Consider the following 22,650-nt stretch of genomic DNA (forward strand, 5'->3'; position numbering starts at 1 on the left):
TCCTTCTCTAAAAAATGTTCATTTTCAACAGAGAAGCCACCTTCTACTCTTGAAGCCACTGACATCCCCTCAAAACCCACCTCCATTATACTTCCATAACGTTAAACTACAAAGGCACTCGTTTTTTGTTTTTTATTTTTTTAGGATGTAATTTGACAGAGAAAGAGAGAGGTCACAAGGAGACAGGCAGGCAGAGAGAGGGGGAAGCAGGCTCCCCGCCGAGCAGAGAGCCCAATGTGGGGCTCGATCCCAGGACCCCAAGCCTGACCCAAAGGCAGAGGCTCAACACACTGAGCCACGCAGGCGCCCCCCGGCCCACAAAGGGATTCTTGTTAGTGTTCTAGTCTAGGCTCCCATTCAATTCTATCTGATCTGGGCCTTAGGCTTGAGTCCCTCTCCAGACCAGAAACAGTCCCTGGCCCCCAAACAGACCCACCCCAAATGCGCCACCTGGAAGAAGTTCTCCCAATACAGCATAAGCAAGCCCTCCTCGCCTGCCACTTACCCGCCAGGCTTCATCCCGAGTCCCCCGCACTCCCGCTGCTAGAAGCACTCACTCTCGCCGCGTGCCTATGCTCGGGTTTCACTCAGCCCTGTGGGCTTGCCAGAAAATGTGCCTAGGGCTTCACCAACACGCACCATCTCCATCTGTGAGGTGACCAGTCACCTAGTCTTCCACAGGGATTTTCACCTGCATGTTTCAAGTGACCCTGTATAAAAACCTGGACTGCTATACTTCCCATAGCGTGAGATGCATCCGAAGCGTGTGGCCGACAGGGTCTCGTTTACTTGGAGTTGCACACAACTATCGCCACCACCTCATTCCGAAACCCTGTCATCGCCTCGAAAACAAGTCTCCAGTTACCCTTCTCCCCAGGCACCACTAACCTACTTTCTGTCCAGGATTCACCCATTCTGAGGATTTCCTGCAGATGGGGTCCATGTCCAGCCACGCTGGGGCAGTCCCTAGTACTTCATTCCTCTGTAGGACTAACACCCCGTTCTGTAAGTTTACCACTTTCTCACTGACCAACTGCAATCACGCTGCTAGGAACACCAGTATGTCAGGCTCTCTGGGGCCACAGTTTTTGGGTCTCTGGCGTATACCTAAGAAAGGCACTATTGGGCCATAAAGTATAACCAATCTCTTCTGAACCCAAGTGCAATTTGGTTTTAATTTCCTTTGCAGTTCCTGGTCCTTCCTTCCACAGAACACTTTAAAAACGCCCAACTATACCCTCTAGGATGTAATCTGCCTTACCACAAAGTAATCCTAACAACCTTTCCTAAGCCGTGACTCTGCTCATTTTCTATCCTGAGAAATCTATAGAAAAACAAAAACCAAACCCTTTTTGAAGCTTTCCCTCAAGAATCATCAAGAGAACTACAGAGTAACACTGCACAAGCTTGAGGGTAAATGTAATTTTCTGGATTTGGTGTTTGTTTGTTTTTAATTTTATTTATTTGAGATAGCAAGAGACAGCACAAGTAGGGAGAAGAAGCAGGCTCCCCCTCTGAGCAGGGAGCCTGATGCAGGGTTCCTCCTGGACCTGAGCTGAAGGCAGACGCTTAACCTACTGAGCCACTCAGCAGAAAGGGACCTTTCTGGCTGATACTAATCAAATTCAAAACCTAAGCCATACTGAGACTACTTACGGGGAAGTTGCTGTGGACGCTCAGGAGGGAAAAAATCTCCCTTTGGTAAGGCCCTCTCATCCTGAAAAGAAAGGTAATAAATCTTAGTATTCCTTGAAGCACAGCTCTGCAAGAGCAAAAGATGGAAACAACTCCCAACAACAGAGAAACAGCTAGAAAATTACGATCCACCTATGCCATGGAACAACATGTAAGTCTTAAAAAAAAAATTGAGAGAGAAATACCTTTTGTGTAGAGGAGGGAAGGATAAAAATATACATCCCTGTTTCTATGGGGAATGAATGGGAACTGGGTACAAAGCAAGGGCAAGACTCTCGCACTGTATCCCTTTCATGCTTTTGGGTCATATAAAGCAATTATCTACTCAAAAAACCAAACTGATGTTTAAGGTAACTACAATACCTCTTTACAGTTCCTTTTTTCTTTGTGAATTTGAGCCCTACCTAGACAGTCCTCAGCATGTTCCAGTCATGCTTGTATGAATTCATTATGTCCCACGGCACAGCCACGGCAGGGCTAAAGGTGATCACTGAAGTGCTTCAAAGGCAGCCCAAAGGCTGTCTGGATTAGACTGAGTACGGTCACAACACACACAACACTGGCTCAACGCTCTAATGCAATACTAGAAGTAGAAGTCGACGTACAAAACCGTCCTTTGAAACCGATCACTTGCTTAAAGCAGGACACTCAACTGGCCACCTGCCCATGCCAAAAAGAGGCAAGCGCACAAAGGATAAACATCCCAAGAGCTGCACAGGCGAGCAAAAAGTGCTCATGAATTTGCTCATTATACTGTGCGCCCTATTTAGTGCACACTGATCCATAACCACCGCAGAAGGCCTGTGTACACTCTAAGTCATCTCATATTTTTGCTAGACTTATTTGAATATGTTGTGCAGGAAGAGACCCTATTAACTTACCATTTTCACGTGCATTGGTCTATCAAATAGCAGTTGACCATTAAACATAGCTGATATTACAATTAAGGTTATTTCTCACAATTCTAAAAACACGCGCAGCAAGAGAGAAATACAGAAGGAAAAATACCCCAACTGCTAACAGCCCCTCTAAACAGTGAACTTTTGAGTTTTGGTTTTTCATTATACTTATAAAATACCTGTTATCTACAATAAGCATAAATGCAACAATAAAAGGAACTCAGGGCTGGGCAGGGGAGTAAGTATCGGCTTATGCCTCAGGTGCAGAGCTTCGTTCGCATAACCTGAACTTCTCACCAAGCCATCCTCTTCAGTACCGGCATGAGTTTTCTGGAGGAGTCCACTGGGACAGGTACCCCACCCTTTCTTGAACTACCATGTTTTCTGGGTAAGATACACAGGAACAGCCTTATCTGAGTTTAGTGACTGTGTTCATGTGTGACATTTTCCGCTGTAACTACAAAGATAAAACTCTAGAGTCAGAGAGAAATGCTGCTTCTAGAATGAGGTCAACTCATTGGAGAAATAGGGCCTAGGACTTATACATGAAATAACAATGGAATTTCTCTCCAGAGGCACATTCTTTATAGACATCTCCCTTCAAACCAAACTTCTCTAAAAAAAGAACATTGGAAAAGATCACTCATGAACGTGTGCCTCTCTTCTCCCTATGCAGTATGGACTGAATGAATTCCATCACAACAACTTTTAAACTCCACAGTAAGGCATTCCCTCCAGCCACTTAGGAAATATTAATACATAAAGTTACCACTTCCCCTAAAAAAACCTATATTGTTAATACAACATTTAGGCCAAATTGTTCACCCAAGAAAGGATACATATAGCCTGCACAGCTTCAATGGACTGTTCAAAAGTAACAGTGCCTATTCCACGACTCTTTCCATCTTTATCTTCAAGAATGTCTGCTCGGACCACCACACCAGCCATACTAAATACTTCCTTCAGTTTCTTCCAGCCAACTTTATAATCCAGCTGATCAAGAGAAAGGAGAGAAAATCCTCAATGCAAACATCTTTAGAAAAAACATTTTCACTGTATAAGCACAATATGCTTTGGTTGGAAACAAACATCTCAAAATAACACGTTATTTTTATTACACTGGGCACAGGCTCGGCCAACAGAGCATGTAGCTCTTAATCTTGGGAGGCATGAATTCAAGCCTCATGCTGGGTGTAGAGTGAACTTAATAAAAGTAATAATAGTAATATATAATAAATAAATAAAAATAAATAAATAGGGGCGACTCTGTGCCTCAGTCAGTTAAGCAACTGCCTTCCGCCCAGGTCGTATCTCAGGATCCTGGAATCGAGCCTCACATCAGGCTCTCCGCTCAGTAGGGAGCCTGCTTCTCCCTGTCCTTCTGCGCCCCCCCCCCAAGAAATCGTGCTCTCCTGAACAAATAAAATCTAAACAAATAAATAAAACGGCACAAAAACTTACCACCTACAGTACAATTTCTTGGACAGGATTATGAAGCCAGGTCTTAACTGCTATTTACTGTCTCTTTTCTCTAAAAGAACAGATCAACTCACCTCATACCTTTCAAATTAATGCTTACTTCGTGAAACATTAAAAAACAACTTTTTTTAAAATTTTTTTAAGACTTTATTTGACAGAGAGAACGAGCAAGAGGGGAATATAAGCAGGGGGAGTGATAGGGAGAAACAGGCTTCCTGCTGAGTAGAGAGCCCAAAGCGGGACTCGATCCCAGGAACCTAGGATCACGCACGACCTGAGCAAAAGGCAGAGGCTTAACTACTGAGCCACCCAAGGCACCCCTAAAAACAAATTTTTTTTTCTTGGTTTACCATCATCCTCCCCAACTCACTTTCCTTTAACAGTAGTTCCCCTTGCAAATGGCAAGGGTATACCTTTCACCCCAGACACAAGAGGGAGGGAAATGTCAGCCTTGCTCATATACTTTTTTGACTGGCACCTAAATAAATCCACTTCTGTAACCAGCAAATTCAGTAAACATGGCCCCAAAAGGACCACGGTCAGGCCTGTGACTTATCACGGCAGTGGTCACTATCGGACAAAGTCCAACCTCAAAATTAATTTTTTAACAGATCAAGAAGAGAACATAACCCTTTTTCCTTAAGATTTTATTTATTTATTTATGAGAGTTGGGGGAGGGAGAGCACAGTGAGCGAGACAAAGAGAGAGAAAGAAAGAAGCAGACTCCCCACTAAGAAAGGAGCCCAACGCAGAGCTCAATCCCAAGGCCCTGAGAGATCATGACCTGAGCAGAAATCCAAAGTCAGATGCCTAACCAAGCCCCCCAAGCATCCCAAGCATAACCCTCTTTTTAAAATTTTTTCCTCTCAAACAGAAGAATGACTTTCACGACATATTGACAAGATGATTTCATAGAGTTCTGATTTTCTACTTTAGACAATAGTTCCATTTACTTACATTTGCTACAAATACTGTGCTTCCAAGTCTTCCAGCCTGCAATGCATGGATAATCTCATTTGGGATGTTAGGATTATTTAGGATACTGGGTGGGATATTAATCATTCCTGGGCCACCTGGTCCCATACCCATCCCACCGGTCGTAGCCATCACCTTTTGCATTGCTCTCCTGGCATGTTCACCATCAGGATCCTAAAACAAGCACAGAAGTGTTAGATTTAACTGACCCAGTGACAACTAAGACCATGATCTCACAAAAAGTGATATTCCCAAAACTCCAGAGATTGAGAGGTCGTTGGAAAGCATGTCTCGAAATCTATAACAAGAAATCCAAATGAACTCAACCAGCAGGCTAGGAAGAGTTCCAGCCAAAGGAATAGGAAGAAAGCAATGTGTAAAATTTAGCTCTCAATTTAACTTAAAAAAAAAAAAAAAAAAAAAAAAGAGAACAGGGGAGGGGAGTGGTTTGATGACAGAATTAGTTGGTAGAACATAGAACACTTCCAGACGGAAATAAGATCTTCACAGGCTTGGTATAGTTGAATCTCACTAATTTTCAATGGGATTTTGTAATTTCTGATAACCCCATCAGTGATTTTTTTCCAAAAGTTTGAAAACGCAGTTCTACATCACCGAGGTACTCCGGTCCTTCACGTTTTTCAGGCGTTGGACTCGTGTTAAGGTCTGAACAGGTTTATGAAACTCTGGCATTGGCACTAGTCTTCAACTTTTGCCCTTTCATGTGTCTCTTCAACACACAGAAACCTTACACCCTATCACGCTCTCCTGAGTTCTGAATATACTCATCTTCCTTTAAGATGTCAACATAAGTCAGGGAGCACCCTCATCAACAAAATCTTCCCTCTTCCTCAAGGGAGAAAAGATAATCTGGTTTGGATTAGATATCAAAGTAGATTAATGATAAATTCACTTTAGAGAAGAAAAAAGATTGGCTAGGTAAGAGCAGGGTTCAGGATGGGTAAAACTGGAGGCACAGAATCCCTTAACACGCATACGTACACCCCATGGGCTCGGTCTGAGCACCCCTGAAAAAAAAAACCAAGGCAGGCTGCTCTCAGACAAATGAGACGTTAGGAAGGCAGTAAGCGGCTGCTCAGGATGTGCTCGGCCACTATTCCAAAGTTCTTACAGGAGTGACTACTGCAGCCTGTGACTGACCCTCTTCATTCAAAACAACAAGCTGGTCTGCTCCATAAAATGTAGTCAAGGAATATTTCTGTCTTTTCCTAATTCCAAACAGGGACAACTCGACAATTATAAATGGTATCCACATTGTTTCAAGAGCTTACTTCTTTGACTTTCAGTGGTCTTCCACTCAGACTATGCTTGTTTAGAACTTCGGCAGCTTTTTTCATGCTTTCTTCCATCTTGAATTCAACAACGCTATGAAGAGTCAAAAGGAGATGAGTGAAACCAGTCCTACAATTTAGGAGGCTCAATTGCCAGTAAGTAACTAGACAATACTTACGCACATCCCTTTGGAGGAAGCCAGAGACCAGTCAGAAGAGCAAGGAAAGGGGGGGGAAAAAGAAAAGAAAAACACAGTAAATATCAATGACAGTTACATAAATTACAAATATGATTTATGTAACAAAGTTAGTTTTTAAATTAACCCTTCTAAGGGGAAGCTCACAGGAATGTCTTGCCTCGCCTTCCTCATTAAAAGCTGGACTCCTCATTATCTCCTCTGCCTGCACATTACCAGCATTGCACTATCGTTACTGAAGTTGTAATAAGCAGACCTAAATTCAGGTTCTCCAAGAAATCACACAAACTTTAGATCTGCTTCTCTGTACTCAAATCAATTCCTTATCATACTCCTCCTAAATCCATTCCTTCCATAAATTAAAGCTCATCCTTTGATTATTCTAAGCCATTCTATTGCACAACAAAATAATTTATTTTCTCTTTAAACTAGGCCAATTTGAAACGTTCAGGTTTTAATGTTTGTTTTACAATTTACTGCCACAAAGGCAACTTTTCGGAATCTTTGGTTCACACAACTTTCAAATTCAGCAAACGACCAAGAGTAACATTTTCTAGACAAAAACACACGTTTTACATTAATATACCACCGCTAAAATTCCATGCATAATTCACACACAGCCAATTCCTCTGTTAACAAAGAGACAATGCTGCTATTGGTCCCCAGTTATCCAAATTGGGCATCCAAACAGAATACCAAAAAGCTCTTTGGCCAGCCATTTGGAAAAGCGGGACTCCCGTTTGCAAATCCCCTCCCACCCCACTCAAATGTTTGGCAAAATCAAACATAGCTACTGTAACGTGAGCACTCACTGCCTTCCTGATTTCATTCGATTCCACGCCACCATACAGTTACATTTTTCAAGTAGTAAATCCACAGAAGAAATTCTCTCAGACACTTACCCTTGACTTTCCTTCAGCGTCCATTAAGAGCTCCACGTATGTTACCTCACCAACTACAAATCAGTTTCCAGACGACACATAAACCAAGGGAGAAAAGCCAAGAAAACAATGGGAATTTAGAACAATCATCAGCAACCTTGTATGGAGCCTCTGCCTTATAAGAAAGCCCAGAAACACTCCATATTCTCTAAACCACCAAACTAGGCATTACAGGTGTGCAGTAAAAGTAGGTGAGACTCGTTAACAATTATGTCCTTGATTTTCCTCCCACCGCAAACACGCTACTGCCACAGATTTCCTATCACCTTCCCTGTCTGAAATACTCACTCATGACTAGAGGCAATCCAAATCTACAGGAAAGAAGTCTGCGTGCTTCACTTTTTTGGGGGAAGGGAGGCAAACATTTTACACAATATACTTTCACAGTGAAAGCAGGTAAGCAGCGCACAAGCTGCAAAGCCACTGAACTGAGCTCAAATACGAACTACAAGGACGTTCAAGTGTGTATATGCTCAAACGCGCCACATGGTGTGGCCAGCCACACAAGTACAACCCGTGCGACTGCACATGGCCCTGCACTTAGGAGGGCCACACACTTAGTTTAATCCTCTGATGTTAATCTTGAAATCCTTCATATTTTAACAAGAGGTCTCCCGTTTTCATTTTGCACGGGGCCCCCACAAAATCCGCAGCTGGTCCTGCACACGGCACCAAGCTCCAGAACTGCCAGAGCAAGATGTTCCAGTATCTGATCATAAACCAGAGCAGCATCTGGATTCTCTTCAGTGAATTAATAAGCCAGGCTTTATTCTTCCTGCTTTCTCAACCTCCCCATTGAAAGACACAGATAAATGCAAATGTAGAGCTCAGTTTGCAACTAGACAAGATTCACATAATTCCCAACTACATAAGGGGCGGGGGGGGGGGGGGGGGGGGGCAGAAAATAAAGCATTTCAAAAGATTTCGCAGATTTTCCTCAAGGTTTGGATTGCCCATTCATGACCACCATGACCAAATGTTAGAACCCATCAAGAAGACAACCACCAAAATGGCTGCTGAACTTGAAGATGGCACAAAAGAACAGAAATTTAGGGTTAACTTGGAGAAAACAACCCCTTAAGCAGGCTCTCCAGAGTCAAGAAAGTGCTTCTGTCCTCAAAGGATTATTTTTATGGTAGTAATGCCTTCTCCAATTCTGTATTCAAGTTTGGTTTGACAGTACAAGGGTAAAAAGTAAACCTCTTAATGGCCTCAAGTCGCACCTATTCTAATTCCTTTGCTCAAAGGAATTCGAATTATGAGGATTTTAAAATAATAGCAAGGGAAGTTTAAATGTAAGATAAAATTACTTTTAAAATAAAATTAACAATTTTAAGGGCACATTTATTACTAATATATCTGCACTGCAGTTGACAACATGAAGGACAAGTGCCCAAAGTCACCTCCCCTTGTCCTTTCTTGGACTGTTACAGAACCAAACCAGCACTTTGCACAAAACAGGAAGGAGAATCAGTGCAAAGAAATGAAGAAATAAGGACTGGTATAATTTAATTTTTGGAGGATGCACTCCAGTTGGGCAAAAAGAAAATGATCACAGCCAAGGGACAGACATACAAATTGGCTTTAAAAATTTTACTCTTATAAAAGGAAAGCGATTCCAAAAAAGGTGCAGCCATTCCTGAGGCCATGTTTTTAAAAAGCCATTCATTTCAACAGCAGCAGCCATTTGAGGACCAACAGCCTTATCTCCACTTTGATAAAATGCCAAATAGTGTCAATACAGTGAAGAGACCTCAAATTTATTTTCTACAAGCTGTTAACTACCATCTAGTAACCTTAAAAATGAATCATCACAATATCTAACTCAAGACAACTGTAACTATGTTGTCGGAATTCAAATACTGCTGCATTTCTAAGTTTCTAGTCTGTGTCCATAAAGCTGTCACTGACTGCAACCTAGACACCAAGCAAGTCCAAACCAAACTTTTTTTCCCAAAAAGCTAGGTTTAGAAATTGGGACTTTTTCCACCTAACATTCTAGTGATGGCACACATCCAACTTCAATCCTCTGCACCAAAACTCTGCTTAAAATATCCCTTTTTGTGTTTCCCCAAATGGCACAGCTGATTGGTAAAAAACAAAAAATTTACATTTAAAAAACCCTCCATCCTATCAGTTTAGCCACAGGTTCGCATGAGCAGTAGTGTTCCCAAGGGAGCATCAACAACAACCAGGTCCCTCATACACTCCCAACCTCTACCCTGAGAGTCCACATCAGTTCAGAGATGGAAGCAAATCAGGGTTACAGGACCTGCCGGAAGTGCTAGTTCACACTCCCTACAGGAAGATTCGAACAGACCACCTCTCCGTTAGTGCTACAGTATTAAAACAAAAGACCTCTCTAATGTAGTCAGTACAACTAGCAACAAAACACTGAAGGTGAAATTTGCCACCTATGCATAGTCTAGTCACATCCAAAGAAAGGAAGTTTAAAAGACCAAATCAAGCAGAGCACACGAGCCAGGACTGAGAGGCAGAGTTAATAAACTGGCAGCAGCAACAGTCTCGCCCAAACGGAACCCTCGGGTTATTGATGGAAAACTACTGTTGCTCCTCTCCCTTCCTAAACACGGATGGGATCTAGGGAATCCCAAAAGAAGGTTCTTGGAAATTCTACTGCAGCTTTAAATACCAAAACATCTAAATGAAAGAACTAAAACTGTAAAATCTAGTGCCCAATGTTTTCACCTACCTTGATTTTAAAAATGCTTCAACAAATCACCTTTAACCAACATTCATATGATTAAAAACACCGCCTCAAGCATCAAACACATCAAGAGGATAAGCAGAATGAACAAGTAACCCAAAAAGAGTCAGGCGGTCACTCAGAGCTACCGTGATTTAACACACCTGCACATATTTTTGTAACAAACACTATGTGTGTCTGGATTCTCATTTCCTTTGAAATGGACCCAAAAAATAGAGGGAGGACAGAGGCCAAAGCTTCACTGAAGAGAATTCGTATGTGAAAAGGCCTGTAATTTAAAGGCAAGGGTGGAGGCAGAAGGCTCCACAGAGCAGGGCAGGGTATCAAACACACCCCTCAGGGGGCACCTGGGTGGCTCAGTGGGTTAAAGCCTCTGCCCTAGGCTCAGGTCATGATCTCAGGGTCTTGGGATCGAGCCCCGCATCAGGCTCTCTGTTCAGCGGGGAGCCTGCTTCCCCCTCTCTCTCTCTCTGCCTGACTCTCTACCTACTTGAGATCTCTCTCTCTGTCAAATAAATAAATAAAATTTAAAAAAAAAAAAAACAAAACAAAACACACCCCTCAGGTAGCCATGCTTTAAGTGGGGTGCAGAGAACAGATGTTTCTTTTAATTTGGAAAGCTTGTGTCTTCAATATACAGACAGCCTGAAACCTGGCAAAATAATTACTCTACAGAAGGACTACCTGACTAATGGACGAGTCAGAAAATTATTTTGCCCAATCTTGCTCCTACTTCCACAGTAACAGAAGAGCACTCACTACCAGGCTGGGGGGGGGGGGGGGGGCGGGGACAACTCAAGTTGCCCACAGACACAAATGCGTTAGCCTAACAGGTCTTCACAAAATGCAGGCTGAATTTTCAAAAAAGGAAAATACGAAGGAACAAAGAGACTGGATATGGATTTTTACTTAAATTAAAAATAAAGTTTAGGGCGCCTGGGTGACTCAGTTGGTTGAGCCACTGCCTTTGGCTCAGGTCATGGTCCCGGAGTCCCGGGATAGAGTCCTGTGTTGGGCTCCCAGCTCTGCGGGGAGTCTGCTTCTCCCTCTGACCCTCTCTCCGCTCATGCGCTCTCTCTCTCTCACTCAAATAAATAAATAAAATCTTAAAAAAAAAAAAAAAAAAGAAAGAAAGAAAAGAAACTTTAGCTCCATAAAACCCACAATGTAGGTTGTCTTCAAGAGCCAACACACACTTTCTTTTGGACTACACTTGCTCTCTGAGCCTCAGTTTCCTAATCAGCTGGAATTTGAAATTTACTTAAAACAATTCTATCAGGGCGCCCGGGGTGGCTCAGTTGGTTAAGTGTCCAACTCTTGGTTTTGGCTCAGGTCATGATCCCAGGGTCATGGGACCAGGCCCCACATTAGTATTCCTCACTCCACATGTGGAGTCCGCCGGAGACTCTCTCTCCCACTGCCTCTGCCCCAGCACACACACTCTCTCACGCGCACTCTAAAAGGCGATCCATTAAATGAAGACAGAGGATTAAGTGCTTAAAGAAATCTTTGCTTACACAAGTTAAACTGACTGCTGGTAAACTTGGGATTGAGAGCAAACTCCATCACTGATGTTCCTTTATTCCTCACACGGTGCTCCCATGTTTACTCACTGCAGGTCCAGCTCAGGCCTGTGTCTCTTTACAAATGCCCCACCTCGATGGTGCCAACTCCCTGGTTAAGTTAGGAGAATAAGCAGCCCAAAAATGAGCTTTCTTCACCCACAGAGGACTTCACAGTAATGCAGCACAACATGATTTAAGTTTAAAATTTCCAAGGTTACCTTTTTCACCTAGTCCTTAAGGTCAAACACTTTTCATGTGATCCCAGCCTGTCTCCAGTGATGAAAATCACTGGCTGTGAGACTGTGAAAGTATGCAAACTTAACGTGACAATCTCCAATCCTGATCTCCAATTACACTGGCTCTCAATTTTTTTTTTTAATTTAGCAACTCTGTGGTGTTCACAGCAGCCATTTGTCCCATGTACTATCCCCGTTAAAAAATCAGCATGATCAGGGCACCTGGGTGGCTCAGTGGGTTAAGCCGCTGCCTTCAGCTCAGGTCATGATCTCAGGGTCCTGGGATCGAGTCCCACATCGGGCTCTCTGCTCAGCGGAGAGCCTGCTTCCCTTCCTCTCTCTCTGCCTGCCTCTCTTGTGATTTCTCTCTGTCAAATAAATAAATAAAATCTTTTAAAAAAAAAAAAAGATTTTAAAAAATCAGCATGATCAAAAGGAAGGACAACAGAAACCCTTCCTCTGTTCCATGAGGACAATTAGGGCAGGAAGGGCAAAGCTCACCACATGATTCTACAAGCTATGAAAGCTGTTTAATCCACATCCGAAACTTGGCGGGGGAGAGAGAGGGCGGTGCATGAGCTAAAAAAAAAAAAAAAAAAAGATAAGAAAAGAAAAGGGTAGCATGGCTCAGAACAAAACAAAGTTCTCAACACTTATTTTTTATTTTTCTCTTTAAATTCAGCAGTGCTGATTTCATGATACTGCCACCAAACAGCTGGACCCCAGACAAGCTCTGTGATCCCATCCAGGAGAAAAAATAAAGTGACCAATTCACACAATCACTGTATCATTAATAGGATCTCCCAGAATGTTGCTAAATGTTCAAATTTAAGACAGAGTATATACACTTGGTGGCCAAGAAGGGGGGAAAGATCAGGAATGAGGAAGGGGTCCATGAGGCATCTTAGGAAGGGGGGAAAGATCAGGAATGAGGAAGGGGTCCATGAGGCATCTTAGGCATGGTTAGCCTTAGAAAAGCTCCTGTCTTGCCACTTGGAAGCTACTAGTTCACTTAGTGTGACATTAACAGGACCCTTTATAGACCTTCAAGTTGAAGACAACTAATTCTAGTTTATTCCGCTGGTTTCCTGAAATAACAAAACTCTTAAGATGCAGACCAATAAAGTGGCAGAGTTGTAGTAAGTCAGGTATCCACAGCTGGCCCACTCTGGAGGTGACCTTGAGACTGGAGGAGACCTTGAGATGCTTTTAGGGTGGTAAGTGCTCCCAGCTGCAGTAACAAGTCTTCAAAAAATGAAAACTTACTCACAACAGGCTTCAAGTAAATACTTCACATTTCCGATGACCACCTAACATATTATCAGTATGCCAAAGACATGAATAAATGCAATTTTAAACCTAACAAAAAGGACATTTTTGAGGAGACCTGTATATGTGAACAGTAAATTTCTTCAGACCTCACGTGCTAAACAGAAGCATTACCGTAAAAAAGTTCTCTCTTATGACACTCTTTCACCCACAATACAAGTAATTTAAACAGAAAAATAATTTAACCTATACAGGGGAGCTCTAAACAAGAACATTTTAAGATTTGTTTAAAATAACATATTTACTGCACACCTGTAATTCTAAATTACACCACCAAAAAATACACTGAAAGGGCTGAGCCAGGGCATTCGTAGCAGTAATGCCAGGGGAATATGAGAACCAGTTTGGAAGTATCCAAATAAACCACCAGGCCGGCCCCACACTTAATAGGAAATTGAGGTGAACTGCTTCTACATCCAGAAACGTCATGGCTGCTGCTGCTACCAGCTTTAAGGCTTCCAAAACTGAATTACTGAATGGTAAAGCAGTAAAAATGTCACCTACTTTATCCATCATGTCCCAAAACTGGTTCACACACTCCTAAAAATAAAAAAATAATTTGGCCTGCAATCTCGTACAAAATTCTAACAATTGCGTTTTCAAAGCCACATTCCTGGTTCTTGGAACTACTATACCTTATTATCAATATAAGTATCAATTCAGCGGTTCAACCAAATCACGAGAACACAAATTTGGGGATTATTCCAAAAACTAATTCGAATGAGACCCAGCCATACTGTACAGAAATTCTAAGCTTGTATTGAAGCAGCAGTCCCAAAAACCAAGAACACTGCATCTGGGATGCCACGTGACACGCCCTTCAGACGAAAAGAAGAAACTTCACTCTTGCCCTAGGAGCATTGGCAGGAATGATTTGGCTGATCAAGGCAGGAAAACAAATCTCACACCAAACGTTTTTCCGTCCATGTTATCTGGAAAACTACTACATGGGAGCAGCCTACATGAATGTACAGAGAAGTTCACAGTGCCTAGTGCTTCTGGCATGTCATGGTCAAATTAAGTGATGGGACAATGATGGCAGTGGGCCAGTCATATTTTCAAAACCCAATGCTGGGCGCACCAGCACACATACCAAAATGGCCTATCCAAGTGGCATCTCCGCCACTGAATGTTAATCATTGGACAATTCAAGCTTGAATCTCTTTTCATTATGAATGCTCCAGAAAACCAATACCTTTCAGTCCTTCAAAAAGACTCCATTTAAGGGTAATTTGATTCTAGGTTTCCCTTGGAGACCTCAAGGCATCAGACACATTGTTCTCTATCAGTAGTTTTGTCTAAACCAGGGCTGAGCAATCTCTTTTGCCCTGAGTGCCACCAGCAGGGCCAAGAATCAGGAAAGAAAGGAAGACAAAAGCACAGAACAAGAATGTAGAAAGAAAGAGGATATACGTGGTGTGCACAGGGGGTGAGGCAGAGGACCACAGGGACAACCAGCCTCCTAGGACCTCCTGGTGGCAGCAGAGCTTCAGTTGCTTCCCCTGCCCGAGGCCAGAATCTGGACACTGGGCTGCTACCGAAGTGCGCCTGGAAGCAAAGAGGAAGCAAAGCATCGTGTAGCAGATGCCTTATCTGGAGCTCTCCCACTGCCGTCCTAATCCAGGTTTCTGCCCGGGGGGAAGAGCCTAACAGTTTAAATACAAGCTAATGGTTTAGAATTTAGAATCTGAGCAGCACAAGTTCCAACTACCAAATTTTGATCCCAGGAAGACATCCACAAAATTTAAACAAACTACCTTCCCTCCAGAATTAAAAAGCTTTAAAAAAATTTTATAAAAGAAAAGGGAAAACCTCTCCCACCTAATATGAAGAAATCAAAAAATTTCCTCAACACAAAGAGGTTCCCCTCAAGCTTAATCAAAGCCCTATTAACCATAGTAAGCCAGTAAAATCATTTGTAGGCCAAAGGACCATACAAACCACCCTGTTTGACACACAGGTGCATGACCACACAAAAAAGTAGGGTGGGTAAAGCGGCTTAACTCTCAAGCGTGGACAGAACACATGCTCTACCCAGATCAACTTCCACTGACAAAAAAATAACCAAGGAATTAGCCACAGAAAAGATGACACATCAACCTTCTTACCCTACTCGACCACCAGTACCATTACCTTTTTCTTTAACCAGGTCTTTAAGTGACTGCCATTTCACATCAAAAGGTATGTTTGTAATGAAGGCTCTGTATCTTTTAGTTGGATTGGCATATGGCTCAAAGCGATTGCCTCCTCTTTTTATGTTTTTCTCCTTCCTCTTCTCATTCTGAGTAGGTCGCTCTCCTTCACTGAATTCGAAGGGAAAAAAAGGGTCCATATGTTAGCACAATATGAAAGACAGTATTTGATTTGCCAGGTTTACAATTCCACACAGTTACATCCAACACAAGACTAATATTGACTTTGATCTGACACATTCAAACTCAAGTGCTCATAGAACAGAAAGGTACAGTAGTGCACTCCTTAAAACCCACCTATCAAGAAGCCATTCCCAAGAAACTGCTCTCCTACACCTTCATACATTCCTAGGGGCTTTAACAGAGATGGGAAAAAGAGGCCAACTCCTGGCCTAAAGTGCTTTAACTTCATGCCAGAAACAGGAAAAGAGAAGGGAAGATTTGCAAGACTCCACGGAACAGAAATGAGCTGGTGCCTATAGGCCCAACCAATTTTAACTTCACAGAGAAAACTATCTTTTTGTTCTGGAGGAAAAAAAATTTTTTTAAATAGGAATATAAAATGGTGCAGCCACTACAGAAAATTTGGGCAGTCACTCAGAAAGTGAGAACACATAATTACCATATGACCCAACAATTCCACTCCGGGGTATAGATCCAAAAGAAGTGAAGGAGCAGATACTTGTACGCCGAACAACAGCGTTCTTCTTAATAGCCAAGAGGTGGAAACAACCCAAGTGCCCACCAACAGATGAAGAGAATAAAGAAAATGTGGCATAGCCATACAGTGGAATATCATCCAGCCACAAAAGGCATGAAATGCTTGCTGATAGCTGCTGCAACACAGATGAAGTCTGAACACTATACTAAGCAAAATAAGCCAGGCACAGAGATAGAAGAGAGGTTACCAGAAGTTTGGGGGAGGTGGGAATGGGGAGTTACCGTTTCACAGATGAGAGTTTCTGTTTGGGATGATAAAGTTCTGAAAATGGATAGTGTACAGTGCACAACACAGCACTTACTGCCACTAAACTATACACTTAAAATGGTTAAAATGACAAATTTTATATATATATTTTACAATAATAAAGTTTTTGTTTTGTTTTTACCAGAGAAAAAAGCCATTTTCTACACAGCCCTAGGAAAACTGAAGTCTAACCAACCTAAATAGGTAAGACAATCCACAGGAAAATATCCCACCTGCAGCTAAGGCTGCCTGCTTTTTCGGCATGGCTTTACCTGTAATATTCTTTACCTTTGTGTGTCCGGCATCTCCACACTAACACTTCATTTCTAAGCTCCACAGATACAAATTCGGTTTAGGTTAGGACATGACCTAAGTTTCAGAAGAAAAACTTCCAAAAGCACGGAACCAGCCATCAGGCTGGAAGGCTAGGCCACAGCAGAGAAAGAGCTCGAAGCATGCAGCCAGGGGACCACGCATGGGCGGGCCACGTGAAGCTACTCCATGAGCTGCCCACTCAGGTGCAGTGACCACAGGCAGAGACACTTGTGAGAGGTGACCAGGAACAACTGGGGATCTGGCAGACACAGGAAGTTCCTCCACTTCCTGCACTGTGTCCTGCACTTTCTGCTTACCAACCCCTATACTTTCCACCAGTGAAGATCCAGCAACTCCCAAACCACAGAGCCTACTAGCAGAGACTTTGTGATCCATGACAAAAATGGAAAAACAAAAAGCCAAGATTATGGTATTATTTATAAGCCTACCTTTATTTAATTAAAGGGCTGATATTTATTCTAGGATATGTCTTCCTTGTGTGGGAGAGGTAATGTTCAAATATGAGATGACAGCTAGAGGACTGTGTTCTTGTAACATATTTACTTGGATCTAAAAAATAATTTTTTTTTAAGTAAGCTATACACCTAATGTGGGGTTTAACCTCGGGACCCCGAGATCAAAAGTCACATGCTCTACCGACTAAGTCAGCCAGCCACTCCACTTGGAAAATTTTTCAAGTTAGCAACTTTTTGTAGCCCCAAGGTTTGGGGTTCCCCCCCCACGTTGGTCCCTCCTATCCAAACACAAGGGTTCCAAGTGGTAACCCAGTGAAGGTATCCTCCTAGGAAAAAGTAAGGAAAGCAGTTTCCTCATGATTTCACACCTGTCAACATGCAATAAACAGACTTCCTTTACAGAGGCTAGCAGATATGGAGGGATACAGCTACTCTAATCTGCAAATTCCTAGACTTCTACTCTGTCTACCCCGAGTTAATAACAGATCCTCCTCAGTCTGGCTGCACAGCACAAGCAGATCTCAAAGGAAACTCTCAACCATCACAGAGGCCACCTATCTACTCCACATGAAAGTTCCACACCAAAGTCTGCCAAACAGAGCATACTTGCCAACGTGTCTCTTGCTCCTGGCAGATAAGAAGGCAAGTGTTAGTAAAAATTCATAAAATGCAGAGTACCAACCATGGACCTCCAGAGAGGGTCTGTGGATAGAAACGTATTTTAAGATAACTGGTCTTTTGAAACCTACACACTCTATAATTACATTAAAAACCATTATTCTGACACAAGGTCCATGACACAGTAATACTCCCAGTCTGTGTTTTCACCGACCTGCTTACCTCATCTATCAGTTACAAAATATATAACTAACTAATTACAGTCAAAGCAGGTAACGAAGTGTCCAGCCCATATTCTGTAGATAATTATGGCTAAGAATAGGCTAGTCTAACCACAGAAGCTGCGTATCTGGTTTGGGGTTAATCCACAATCACATGGCTCACCATCAAGAAAGCAGCTCATATGGATTATGTCCAAGATGTGAGCACAGCACTCTACCCAAATCCTTCTCTGGCTAATCATTTCCACTGTCTGAGAAATTTCATCCCAAGTAAATGGAGTGAGAACTGTCACTTCCAGCTTCTTAAAAAATTTACATTTTCATAAATTCAGTGATCACCAGCAACCTTTTCTTTTTCTTTTTTTTTTAAGTAATCTCTATGCCCAATGTGGGGCTTGAACTCACAACCCTGAGATCAAGAATCACATGCTCTACCGACTGAGCCAACCAGGCGCCCCCTTTTAAATTTTTTTTTTCTTAAATAATCTCTATACCATCAATCCTTCTTAACAAAGAATTGTAAACCACCCTCGAAGATATCTCACTCAATGTACATATTCAAACACAGCTAATATGAGAGTTCTAAGAGTGGTATTCTGAAAAGTTCATTTTTAAAAATGTCCAGGAGCACCTGGGTGGCTTAGTGGGTTAAGCCTCTGCCTTCGGCTCAGGTTATGATCCCAGGGTCCTGCTCCCCCCGACCCCCACCTGCCTCTCTGCCTACTTGTGATCTCTGTCAAATAAATAAAACCTTAAAAAAAAAAAAAGTGAAATAAAAATGTCATCATGCGCCTGCCTTCGGCTCAGGCCATGATCTCAGGGTTCTGGGATCAAGCCCCGCACTAGGCTCCCCTGGCTCTCTGCTCACCGGGAAGCCTGCTTTTCCCTCTCCTAATCCCCCTGCTTGTATTCCCTCTCCTGCTCTCTCTCTCTGCCAAATAAATAAAAATCTGAAAAAAGTAAAATAAAATGAAATATCCAATCCCATTTTCTCACCTGTCTTCAGGATAAAATTTGGGGAACAGTCTTCTCTAGTCCTAAGATATTTATAACACTTAACTCCAAAAACTTTTTAGAAGTACGTGGCTTTTGTTTGTTTCCATGTGGTTTGAAGATTTTATTTCTTTATTTGACAGACAGAGATCACAAGTAGGCAGAGAGGCGGGGGGGGGGGCAGGCTCCCCGCTGAGAGCCCTACGTGGGACTCCATCCCAGGATCCTGAGATCATAACCTGAGCTGAAGGCAGAGGCTTAACCCACTGAGCCACGCAGGTGCCCCCAAGAAGTACATTTTTTTAAATTATATTTTGACAACACTGACAAAATTGCTCAATCCCAAACACCCCAAATTTAATTATAGACATTAAAAAGGTTAAACACACACCTACCATATGACCCAATCGTCTGCAGCCAGATACTTTTCCAAGAGAAAGTGAAGTGTATATCCATGTAAAAACTTGAACCTTAAGTGTTCACAGCAACACTATTTGTAATATCCCAAACCCGGCTATCCATGCACTAAACAAGTAAATGAAAAACGAAGTTGTAGTAGATCCATAAATTTGAAATACTACTCAGTAACAAAAAGTAACAACTACATGCAACAAGAAACACTCAAAAAAACCAAAGGGTTACAATACAGTATGACACCATCATATAAAATTTTATATTTGACAAAATCTAATCTGGCAAATTAATCCACAGCAGCATTTCTCAACCTCAGCACTACGGACATTCTGGGACAACAGCTCTGTTCTGTGGGTCTGCCACATGCATCCCCGACTTCTACCCGAGAAATCTTAGTAGCAACTCAAGCAATCCTTCAGTCCTGAAGGTAAAAATCAAAAATATCTCCAAGACACTTCCAAATGTCCCCTGGACAGAAATGCTGCCTGGGGATGGAGAAATGGAGGACTGAGAAAATTACAGAGTGAGAAAAAATTGCTGGGGGTCATGGACATATTTATTACCTTGACTCAGTGAGGGGTTCATAATATTGACACTTAAGCTGCACATTTCCATTACGACATGGCTTATTGTGCCAAGAATACAATACAATTTTTTAAGTTTCTCCTTATGTTCATTAAATTTCAAACCTGACCCAATAACTTACTTGTAACTCCAACATAAACTATCAAATACGGAATCTTTCAAAGCAACAGAAACCACAATAAGAGACCTACCTAGGCCAGCTAAATCTCTTACTGATGCTCTCCTTGCTAACTGGCTCTCAATTCCCAAATACCAATGAACACTGTCTATTCTGGCACCCAATCATCCACCTTAAGGTCTAAGTAGACCAAACAGAAATAAAATTTTTTTCTAACAGTCTATCAACCTATTTCACGATACATCAAAACACAAGCCTAAAATATCTGTAAATACCTCCGAGTCATGAAAATGATGTCTAATAACGGCTTGGGAACTATTTCCCTCACTGACTGCATTCTTTGAAAATCCATTCTTTCACGTCACTGCTCCACCGAACGAGAATTATACTGTACCTGAACACCGCCAACTATAAAGACAGTTCCTGCTCCACAAAAACTGCTCCATTTGCTGAATCCCTAACCCCTCTTAGGCTTCACAGAGTTCAATACTCGCACCACTTTCAGTTTTTCAATGAAGAGTACAGTCTGAAATGGCAACTCCCAACACCCTGATCACCTCTCCTGAGAGCAAAGACTCCTCCTCCCCCCAACAAGCCCCCCGAGAATCCGCCCTTACGTCAGGCCCTGAGCTCTCTAATGTATTTAGTGCACAGAGCACTGGTCCCGGCACTCTTCTAGCTCCAGATCCACCACTCAACCATCCTTGCAACTCACGCTCTGTACCTGTTTCTTTCCTGTTTCTTTCCGTACCTGTTTCTTTACCAGCAAAACCAGCATAACCTGTATCCAGGGTGGCCCCCAAGGACACTGTGGGAATCAACAAACAACCTAACAAAAAGCAGTTTTGTAAATGTCCAGCACAATATCCAAAAGGGCAGCACTACAGGTGACTGACTAAGCACCACCCATCCAGGTCTATACAGCAACACTATGGTCTTTGCTAGGCTTCAGCTCCTTCCTCTGTAAAAGATGACCATCCACACCTACAGGTTTAAAGACAACTTGGCACCCAGTAAGTGGGGCACGGATATATTTCTGTACCAACAATTTTCTTGAGGGGGACTGATCCATTCCTAGTCTTTTCCCTTTACATAGTGATTAAAACAAGTCCACCAGGGTGGTGGCTGAGGACGCTTAGGCACTGCACTCATTACGGACTGCCCAAAGGAGCAGTTCAATGCTTTCAACTCTGTGACTGTAAAACATGATCATGGGAGAGTCCATGAAACAAACAACCTAATCTTTGCAGACTAGTATCTCTTCGCCTAGCCATGAATAAAACCAAAGAGCAAAGTCAAAGTCAAGAGCTGGCAGCATTCATTGAAATAATACAGAACCCTCTCCGAAGTTCAGTTCACAATCGACTGTGCTTCAAAAATCCTTTATCAAGTACACAGTCACTTTTTAAAGTACGGCAGACACTCAAATCATTGCAAAGTGAAGAATGTGGTTTAAATAAAACACTTTCAATGACTGTGTTTAGAGAGGTTACCAGGATAGCACTGTGGAAGCAACTAGGGCCTTAATAGTCGAGATGGTCACCCCTAGTTTCTGAGTCAATTTCCTTAACCCAAGTTTTCTCGACTGCTTAAAAATTTTTTTCTCAGTTCTAAAACAGAGTTATCACAATGTTACCTCCCTGGAAATCTATACTAAATATAATTTTTTATTTTTAAATAACCTCCATCTCTCAATTTTCTGGTTCAGTCACAAGTTTAATCTAGAAAAGAATAGGTTAAGTCACTGATTTTAAATATATGGTGCAACCTTTACTTATTGGGGTGTGGGGTGGGCAGACAGACACACACCTAAACCCTCGAACAGTTCTCCAAAATGAATACTTCTTCCCCAACTAAATATAGTCTTAACTCTGAATCTTATTTGCCTTTTAGATGGAAGATTTCTCATCTCATAAAACAAATCCACCTCCCACACCCAGAAAAAAATGAACTGGAAAAAATAAGCTTTCCGATCTGGGGTCCTCAATCAAGCCTGCTTGCTCATGGCTCCACTCCTGGGACACGCGATCAGAAGAACTAAGTTTCACTCAATTCCCATCCCTCAAAGGCTTTCAAGATAAAAATCTAGATTCTTTAGCCTGGAATTCACTGCCCACCAGCTGGCTCCCAGTGAGTGTTTTAGCATTCAGTGCCACAGCAGCTTCAGATTTTTACTAATATGCAAAGCATATACTCAAATCCCTAGTCTTTGGGCACTCACTCTCCTCTCAGCCTCTCCCCAATCATCCATCTTTCATCCCTCTCCAACCAAAGGTACACCTCCTGGCCCCCCAGCAGGTTAGGTCGGAGAGACAGGGGCCTTCCCGGCTTCCCGCCAGGTAACTCCTTTTACTTCTATCACAGCCTAATTACCCTACTACAGAAATGTAAATTGCTTCCTCCTCTGGGTCAAGG

General features: G+C 42.4%; 1 protein-coding gene and 1 non-coding gene across 11 annotated transcripts in view; both read right to left on the reverse strand.

Moving 5' to 3' along the window:
- Positions 1 to 22,650, reverse strand: part of HNRNPM (heterogeneous nuclear ribonucleoprotein M) — a 41,963-nt gene that overhangs the window by 17,220 nt on the left and 2,093 nt on the right. For 7 of the 10 annotated variants that reach the window (XM_045991897.1, XM_045991894.1, XM_045991890.1 and 4 more), the window contains exons 2-9: positions 15,470 to 15,639; positions 7,440 to 7,492; positions 6,520 to 6,527; positions 6,341 to 6,434; positions 5,031 to 5,222; positions 3,434 to 3,587; positions 2,577 to 2,626; positions 1,657 to 1,717 (exon numbers count right to left, since the gene is read on the reverse strand). In XM_045991897.1, the coding sequence (XP_045847853.1) occupies positions 1,657 to 1,717; positions 2,577 to 2,626; positions 3,434 to 3,587; positions 5,031 to 5,222; positions 6,341 to 6,434; positions 6,520 to 6,527; positions 7,440 to 7,492; positions 15,470 to 15,639 (782 nt within the window). Of the gene's footprint in view, positions 1 to 1,656; positions 1,718 to 2,576; positions 2,627 to 3,433; positions 3,588 to 5,030; positions 5,223 to 6,340; positions 6,435 to 6,519; positions 6,528 to 7,439; positions 7,493 to 15,469; positions 15,640 to 22,650 lie in introns of those variants that run through there. The other 3 variants (XM_045991898.1, XM_045991893.1, XM_045991899.1) reach the window with 2 other exon arrangements.
- TRNAK-CUU lies at positions 18,506 to 18,578 on the reverse strand. Its single transcript has one exon. It is a non-coding gene; the product is annotated as a tRNA-Lys (tRNA).

The sequence above is a fragment of the Meles meles genome, chromosome 20 (assembly GCF_922984935.1).
Source record: "Meles meles chromosome 20, mMelMel3.1 paternal haplotype, whole genome shotgun sequence".
NCBI lineage: Eukaryota > Metazoa > Chordata > Mammalia > Carnivora > Mustelidae > Meles > Meles meles.